The sequence below is a fragment of the Thalassophryne amazonica genome, chromosome 4 (assembly GCF_902500255.1).
Source record: "Thalassophryne amazonica chromosome 4, fThaAma1.1, whole genome shotgun sequence".
Classification (NCBI taxonomy): Eukaryota; Metazoa; Chordata; class Actinopteri; order Batrachoidiformes; family Batrachoididae; genus Thalassophryne; species Thalassophryne amazonica.
Window position 1 is genome coordinate 144,329,142 of NC_047106.1, and position 9,176 is coordinate 144,338,317.

General features: G+C 48.0%; 1 protein-coding gene across 1 annotated transcript; it reads left to right on the plus strand.

The window, feature by feature from the left end:
- Window positions 1-605: 605 nt before the first annotated feature.
- Window positions 606-2,616, plus strand: LOC117509069 (putative nuclease HARBI1). Its single transcript, XM_034168875.1, has 5 exons — window positions 606-1,035; window positions 1,117-1,232; window positions 1,612-1,689; window positions 1,734-2,090; window positions 2,566-2,616. Exons 1-5 carry the CDS (start codon window positions 606-608, stop codon window positions 2,614-2,616), a joined length of 1,032 nt encoding a protein of 343 aa, XP_034024766.1.
- The last annotated feature ends 6,560 nt before the right edge of the window (window positions 2,617-9,176 follow it).

The window sequence follows — 9,176 nt, forward strand, 5'->3', positions numbered from 1 at the left end:
AAAGAAATAAACACTTGAAATATATCAGTCTGTGTGGAATGAATGTATACATTATACAAGTTTCACTTTTTGAATGGAATTACTGAAATAAATCAACTTTTTCATGATATTCTAATTATATGACCTTCACCTGTATTTTGGACAAATCCTGTATGATGTCATCTGAAGGTTTTCTACAGAGACCTGGAACAGCCCATATGAAGCCCATATATGGATGTCACCATGTTGACAGCATCAACACAATTAGCTCATTAATGCATAAAGGGGCGGAGCATGGGTGGCTCAGTGTGTGATGAAATAAGCTTGAACACACCCCTCTCTTTGAGTCTGAACCAGCTAAGCTAACCTGGGGCCTGTACTACGAAGCGGGGTTAGTGGCTTATCAGGGTAACTTCGGGAGTAAGTTGATGACGTGTGGAGTAACTTCCCGGTTAACCCGTACTACGAAAGGTGGATAGGTTTCCACCGAGGCATGCTGCCACGGCAACTTACGCTGTGCGCCAAACCTGCTCCGAGCAGGTTATGTTCCAGGATTAGCGTGAGGTTTGCGCTTAACCACACCCCTTATAAGTACCGCCCATCCACCTGCAATCACTCCGAGGACAATGCCAGCCTACCTGGATGATCCGTGTGATATTGGAGCACAAATTGTGAGGGGCTCTCTCCGCAGGGCGAGGGCATTTAAAGACCGCCGGAATCCGCTGGCATACCCGGACGATATTCTGTATGAAAGATATAGATTTTCGGCCGAGGGAATTCACTATCTGTGTCAGCTGATCGGGCCAGACATCTGTAACATCACACATCGCAGCAATGCACTGATGATTGAGCAGATAATGTGCCTTGCGCTTAGGTACTTTGCCAGTGGTCAATTTATGTATTCCATCGGTGATGCTGAACATCTGAGCAAGAATACTGTATGCCGTATGATTTGCAAGGTTGTACTTGCTCTATCTAAACTGTTGGATGCATTTGTCGTGTTCCCTGGCCATCTATCCGCAATGCACATCAAAGAAGGGTTTTATGCAATCGCGGGTAAGTACTAATCTCAAAACAGGTGCAATGCATGTCCATTAAAGAGGCGAGGTGGGGCTCATCAATAACAATCTCTCCTAGGTTTTCCAAGGGTGACAGGAGCCATTGACTGCACGCAAATCCCAATCAGTGCACCTCTGGGGGAGCACGAGGGCGATTATGTGAATCGCAAATCATTTCACAGCATCAATGTGCAGGTATAGCCGTACTGCACGGCCTATCTCATATACCCATTATCGTGTGGTCCACTCCAAGCTCACCTTCTCTTCACTTATGTCAGCCACATAAGGGTTGCTTGGTATGGGTGATATAACTGACCTTGAACCTGAACATATGTATTTGGCACACAACTCATCTTTTACACTGATCTGACATACCACACAGGTCCACAGTGACATGAGAGACCAATTATGGATATATCCATAATAGTGATTGCATATATGCAATCACTATAATTACATATGTCACATTCCTCTCCTCCCCACATGGGGCTGTTCTGTCAGATAACCTTCATGCCACAGTGATATATATGTAGGTATGTTAACAGAATGACCATTAATGGCTGTATATCCTTAGATGACATGTGACCACCAGTACATGGTGACCAGCCTGGATGCAAGGTGGCCAGGTGCAGGATTTGAAGAGGGTAAGGCAATTAGCATCCCAAGGTTGTTGTGGGACATAGACTTGCATGTGACATCCTCCATTTCATTAAAGGGCACTTTGATGGTCTGCTGCTGGGGGACCATGGTTACCCATGTCTGAGGCACCTGCTAACACCCTATCCGGACCCGCAAACAAGGGCGCAGAGACATTTCAGTGCCACTCACAGCATCACAAGGGCCCGGATCGAAATGACATTTGGCATCCTGAAGGCACGGTTCCGCTGCTTGAAGGGTCTTCGTGTAAGGCCAGGGAGGGCCTGTCAGGTCATTAGTGCGTGTGTGGTACTTCACAATATTGCCACAATTCGGAAGGAAAGAGTCCCAAATGTCCCTCCCATGCCCCCAGACTTTGTTGACCCCATGACCCTTGACCATCCCACAGGACATGCAGTGAGAGGCAATCACCAATCAATGTTTCAATCAATAAAAGTGAACACACCCACACAAGAAACACATTCAGGATGTTTCATTTCGGCCTCTCCCTTTCCAGTAACACAGAAGGGATCAATGAATGATGGTACACACATTGAAGCATCACTGGTGCATGTAGACGTACTGTAGCCTATATAGTACCTTTTTGTCATACTCTAGCTTCTCTATTTTGAGCCTCAGTTTCTTTATCTCAAGCCTCTTATTTTCACAGTCAAGCTGCAGCATGCGCTTGTAAAGCCTGCGCACATTGTCTGCTCCTGCCTATATAATCAGTTACTGTAAGTGAGACAGGATGTAGGCATACAGTGTGACAGTGAGGGATCGAACACAGCTGTTGTTGGCTATTGCCAACTCCTCAGCTGGTGTGCAAATGTCAGGTGCCGTCCCTCCACCAGTACCCTTCACAGACACCTTTTTCTTATTTGCTGTACAGGAAATAGGCAATCAGGTGGAGGCAGGGACCATCCTTTGTGACCATTTGTGATTCACACATATTGATTCATGCTATGGCTATGAACCTACCGTTCTGCAGGATGTTTTTCTACTTCATTTTCACCTGCTGCCAGGTGCGTTTGGTGCCGCGATTGCATCTGTAATATGGACAGGAGTAGGAATAGCAATCATACAGTCAAGGTGGCCTATTTAGGTAACATTATATAAACCAACCACCTATTGTGGGCATATGCCCACGTCTGACTCGTGTCGCATCTGGGCATGATTGATGTGCGACGTTCATTTTTTACACATATCACACATTCCACAGGTTACTCATCTGTTACGGATGTGGTGAACAGTTGATTTGTACTTACGCATTTACCCAATCAGCGATACGTTGCCAACATGCCTGTCTTGCTTTATTGGCGGTCGCTGTGTTCGATTTCCCCCTTAACGTTGCTCTGAACTCCTCGAAACTCCGCATTATGGTCGCGCATTCCTCCTCCATGAAATAGGGTGACCGCGCCATCATTGACAGATGGTGACGTGTGCTGCAGCCCGCCCCTTTTATGTGAACGCGCACAAACTCCAATCAGGTTAACACAGGTTCAACAAATCAACATCATATTCAGCGTCGTAGTACCGATTAACACCACTTGAGAGAACCAGGTTTTGTCAACCCCGGTTTAAGAGGTTGACCCTGGGTTACATTTGAGTAAGTTGACCCCGCTTCGTAGTACAGGCCCCTGGTGATTGTCATAATGATTTGTTTTGTTGTGGACATTAAAAGTACTGAGTCACTTATTTTCTCAGTAATCATAAATTAAATAAGACAAGAGTTTGACTCAGTGTGAATATTACAGCAGAGATGTCTCAGATCATCCATGAGGATGTTTCACCACAACAAGGTGTTTGTCATAAATACTGCAAACAGATGCAGCAACAACAACAAAACAGATAGTGGACACCTGGGGCCTGTACTACGAAGCAGGGTTAACTTACTCAGATGTAACCCAGGTTCAACCTTTTAAACCGGAGTTGACAAAACCTGGTTCTCTCAAGTGGTGTTAATCAGTACTACGACGCTGAATATGATGTTGATTTGTTGAACCTGTGTTAACCTAATTGGAGTTTGTGTGCGTTCACATAAAAGGGGCAGGTTGCAGCACGTCACCATTTTTCAATGATGGCGCGGTCACCTTACTTTACCGGAGAAGAATGCACGATTATTATGTGGAGCTACGAGGAATTTAAATTAATGTTAAGGGGGAAATCAAACACATCGTCTGCCAATAAAGCAAGACAGGCTTGTTGGCAACGTATTGCTGATCGGGTAAATGCATACGTACAATTCAATTGTTCCCCAAATCTGTTACAGATGATTAACCCGTGGAATGTCTGTGTGTAAAAAAATGACCTTCTGTCATTAATTACGTCCAGATGCAACATGATTCAGAAGTGGGCATAGGCCTACTAATATATGTTAGGTTAATTTAATGTTTCCTAAATAGGCTACCTTGACTTTATGATTGTTATTCCTAATCCTGTCAATATTTCAGATGTAATAGCAGTGCCAAACGCACCTGGCAGCAGGTGAAGATGAAATATAAAAACATCCTTCAGAACGGTAGGTTTATATTCAGAGCTTGATAAGCTCCACTTTGCCTAATTAATGGACATGCATTAGACCTATTTTGATATTAGTAATTACCCGCGATTGCATAAAACCCTTCTTTGATTTGCATTGCAGATAAATGACCAGGGAAAACGACAAATGCATCCAACAGTTTAGATAGAGCAAGTACTACCTTGCGAATCATACGACATACAGTATTCTTGCTCAGATGTTCAGCATCACCGATGGAATATATAAATTGTCCACTGGCAAAATAGGCACAAGGCACATTATCTGCTCGATCGTCGGGGCATTGCTACACTGTAAAAAATGACTTTTGTACAGGAAAACGCTGGCAGCTGTGGTTACCAGGGAATTCCTGTAAAACATACAGCAGCACAGTAGATAACATTACAGACATAATATGTATATGGATTTACAGTGAATGAACCACGGCTGAGTCACATTAAAAGAACTGTTAAATCTACAAACAAGAGCTCTCTTTTTTGTACATTTAACTGCTGTATTTTTTACAGGAATTCCCTGGTAACCACAGCTGCCAGTGTTTTCCTGTAAAAACAACAGTCTTTTTTTACAGTGTACGATGGGTGATGTTACAGACGTCTGGCCCGATCAGCTGACAAAGATAACGAGTTCCCTCAGATGAGAATCTATATCTTTCATAGAGAATATCGTCCGGGTATGTCAGCGGATTCCGGAGGTCTTTAAAAACCCTCGCCCTGCGAAGAGAGCCCCTCACAATTTGTGCCCCAATATCAAATGGATCATCCAGGTAGGCCGGCATTGTCTTCAGAGTGATTGACGGTGGATGGACGGTACTTATAAAGGGACTGGTTAAGCGAAAACCTCAAGTTAACCGAGAACATAACCTGCTCGAAGCAGGTTTGGCACACAGCATAAATTGCTGTGGCAGCATACCTCTATCAAAACCTATGCACCTTTCGTAGTACGGGTTAACCGGGAAGTTACTCCACACGTCATCAACTTACTCCCGAAGTTACCCTGATAAGCCAGTAAACCCACTTCATAGTACAGGCCCCAGGACAACGAGTTACACCTTCACAGTGAGAGGTTTGAGTGACTTGGAGTGACCACACCCCTAATGACACATACCTTTATGGAGTACTGTGTGCTGAATAACGGCCTTCTGATCACTACAAGTTTGTATTTGTTTCTTCTATTTCTGTTTAACACTTCTTTTTGTTTTTTAAGTGCATCTTTTGTGAATCTTATTTAACTGAAATTCTCCTGTTGTGAATCTTAAGAGTAGTTCACGTTTTCGTTAGTGGTTAGCTCGCGCTACCTTGGCTACATTTTTTTTTTCTGTAATCGTTTCTTTTACTACTGTTACTGGACTAATACTTCTGTTAGTTTGTCTTGGGATAATTCAGGGGTCTCAGTGTCCTTGCTCTCCCCTGTCTCTCTTATCCCGCGTATTCGTTGATTTGAAAGAAGGTTTTGACCAGTTATTTAAGTTTGAACATAATTACTCTGAGGGCGAGACCACCACTCAGAGATTTATTAAACAGAACTTAAATGTCACAGAATTTAGCAGAATGCATGTTTTACAGAATGAGTGAGATAGATTAAATCATACCCAGAAGTTCTGAGGGTCCCAGGAGCTGAGAACTTCCAACCAGGCGCCTGGTGTTCCAGCGTGCTCTCAGCAAAGAGGAACCCTGAACAGTGGGCTGGGCTTTGTTTTTATGCTCTATGCTAATACAGTGTTCTTATGCTAAACTTGGGCATTATCCTTCATCTGTGTGGTCTTGATCCCTCTATTTCATGGCATGGTCCTGCCCACACGCGCTGTGCAGTCTTCTTTTCTTCCTTTTTCTCCTGAAGTGACACCTGTTCTTAAATTGATAAGAAATTGTTTTTGGGCAAAAACTGCTAACTGAAGGACTGTCAGCAAGTCTCATCACGCGGTTATACCACAAGAATGTTTGCACATTTCAAAATTGCACAACCTTCTGACAAACAAGTCTAATCATACCCATGTATCAAGTTTAGTCTCCTTGTCTGACTGTTTGTGGTCAGTACTGGCATCCTGTTCCATGCTGTTTGCAACAGCTAAACTAATACTTGAAGCAAAAGCAAATCTTAAAACAAAAGCAAATGTAATCATAAACATAACATACCTTTAATTTGGTACACACAATACATGTTGGGGAAAGTGTAGTGACACGGACCCACAACAGGGGGCGCAAATGAACGGACAATGAAAGAGTCAAATATGATCACTTTACTGTTGTGAATGAGCACAACACAGAGGAATGTGAAATTTTACAGTCAATCACAAGGGTGACGTGTGGGCAGGCTCGAGGATAGAAGACGTCTGTCCTGAGATGAACCGGAACCACACGATTTCCTCCGCCAAGGCTGAGAATACTACCTGAACGGTTTGACGATATCTCGGCGATGAGGTGGAGATGACGTCCGGGTTTTATGGAGTGAGATGATGAAGCATGAATGAGTGACAGCTGTCAGGAGATAATGAGTGACAGCTGTCACCCCCGACTGTGTCCGTGGCGGCAGCGCCCTCTCGTGCCTGAAGCCCGCACTTCAGGCAGGGCACCCTCTGGTGGTGGGCCAGCAGTACCTCCTCTTCTGGCGGTCTACACAACAGGACCCCCCCTCAACGGGCGCCTCCTGGCACCCAACCAGGCTTATCGGGGTGTCGATGGTAGAAATCGGCCAGGAGGGCCGGATCCAGGATGAAGCTCCTCTTCACCCAGGAGCGTTCTTCGGGTCCATACCCCTCCCAGTCCACCAGATATTGGAACCCCCGGCCCATTCGACGGACGTCCAGGAGCCGGCGCACTGTCCAAGCCGGCTCCCCGTCAATGATCCGGGCAGGAGGCGGCGCCGGACCGGGAGCACAGAGGGGTGGGGTGCGGTGCGGTTTGATCCTGGAGATGTGGAACACCGGGTGGATCTGCAGTGAAGCTGGGAGCTGGAGCTTCACTGCGGCAGGGCTAAGGACCTTGAGGATGCGGAAGGGTCCGATGAACCTGTCCATTAGTTTTGGTGACTGTACCTGAAGTGGGATGTCCTTTGTCGACAACCACACCTCCTGCCCGGGCTGGTATGCAGGGGCCGGGGACCGCCGGCAGTCTGCATGGGTCTTGGCCCTCGTCCGGGCCTTCAACAAGGCAGAACGGGCGGTGCGCCACACCCGACGGCACCTCCGAAGGTGGGGCCGGGCCGAAGGCACACCGACCTCTCCCTCAACCACAGGAAATAATGGGGGCTGGTACCCCAAACACACCTCAAACGGGGAGAGGCCAGTGGCAGAAGACACCTGGCTGTTATGCGCATACTCGATCCAGGCCAGGTGGTTGCTCCAGGCCGTCGGGTGCGCGGATGTCACACAGTGGAGGGTCTGTTCCAACTCCTGGTTGGCCCGTTCTGCCTGTCCGTTCGTCTGTGGATGGTACCCGGATGAGAGGCTCACGGTGGCCCCCAGTTCCCTGCAGAAACTCCTCCAGACGTGAGAGGAAAACTGGGGACCACGATCCGAGACTACGTCAGTAGGGATCCCATGCAGATGGACGACGTGGTGGACCAGGAGGTCCGCTGTCTCCTGGGCCGTAGGGAGCTTCGGGAGGGCCACGAAGTGGGCCGCCTTGGAGAATCGGTCCACTATTGTGAGGATGGCGGTGTTGCCCTGGGACGGTGGGAGGCCCTTGACAAAATCCAGGCCGATGTGGGACCAGGGGCGATGAGGCACAGGAAGCGGTTGGAGCAGTCCTTGGGACTTCCTGTGGTCAGCCTTGCCCCTGGCGCAGGTGGTGCAGGCCTGGATGTACTCCCGGACGTCGGCCTCCATAGACGCCCACCAGAAGCGCTGCCGGACAACTGCCACGGTCCTTCGCACCCCCGGATGACAGGAGAGCTTGGAACCATGACAGAAGTCTAGGACCACAGCCCTGGCCTCTGGTGGGATGTATAGTTTGTCTTTTGGTCCAGTTCCCGGGTCCGGGCTTCGTGCCAGGGCCTCCCGGACGATCTTCTCCACATCCCAGGTGAGGGTGGCCACGATAGTGGACTCAGGCAGGATGGGCTCCGGTGGATCCGACAGCGCAGTTTTGACCTCCTCTTCGTGTACCTGGGACAAGGCATCCGATCTCTGGTTCTTGGTCCCGGGGCGATAGGTGATCCGGAAGTCAAAACGCCCGAAGAACAGTGACCAGCGGGCTTGCCTGGGGTTCAGCCGCTTGGCGGTCCTGATATACTCCAGGTTCCGATGGTCAGTGAAAACCGTGAAAGGCACAGATGCTCCCTCCAACAGGTGTCTCCACTCCTCAAGAGCCTCTTTCACCGCAAGGAGTTCTCGATTGCCGACGTCATAGTTCCGTTCAGCCGGGGTCAACCTGCGAGAAAAGTAGGCACACGGGTGAAGAACCTTATCGGTCTCTCCACTCTGGGATAGCACGGCTCCTATCCCTGAGTCAGAGGCGTCCACTTCAACCACAAACTGGCCCGACACCAAAACTGGCGCAGTAGAGAACCGTCGTTTCAACTCCTTGAACGCGGCTTTGCACTGATCCGACCAGGTGAAGGGGACTTTTGGAGAGGTCAGGGCTGTCAGGGGGCTAACTACCTGACTGTAGCCCTTAATGAACCTCCTATAGAAATTAGCGAAGCCGAGGAACTGTTGCAGCTTCCTATGGCTTCCTACGTGCGGTGAAACTCACACACTCGTGCAGCTCCTGTCTACCCACTTATCTGGTAGAGGTGTGCAGCAGAGCCGTTGCTGGACACACCGAACGCCGGTCTCACAGACACGGAACACCACAGGAAAACGGCTGCAAAAAAGAGTTCAGACTGATACACAGTTCACTTTTCAAGGCTGAGAATACTACCTGAATGGTTTGACGATATCTCGGCGATGAGGTGGAGATGACGTCCGGGTTTTATGGAGTGAGATGATGAAGCATGAATGAGTGACAGCTGTCAGGAGATAATGA

Bases quoted from the DNA above. Each gene is read 5' to 3' on its own strand.
- LOC117509069 (XM_034168875.1), top strand. From the start codon at position 606: ATGCCAGCCTACCTGGATGATCCGTGTGATATTGGAGCACAAATTGTG. The intron at 1,233-1,611 runs GTATAGCCGTAC...GTATATCCTTAG, and splicing joins TTCACAGCATCAATGTGCAG to ATGACATGTGACCACCAGTA. The intron at 2,091-2,565 runs GTGAGAGGCAAT...TTTGCTGTACAG, and splicing joins ACCATCCCACAGGACATGCA to GAAATAGGCAATCAGGTGGA.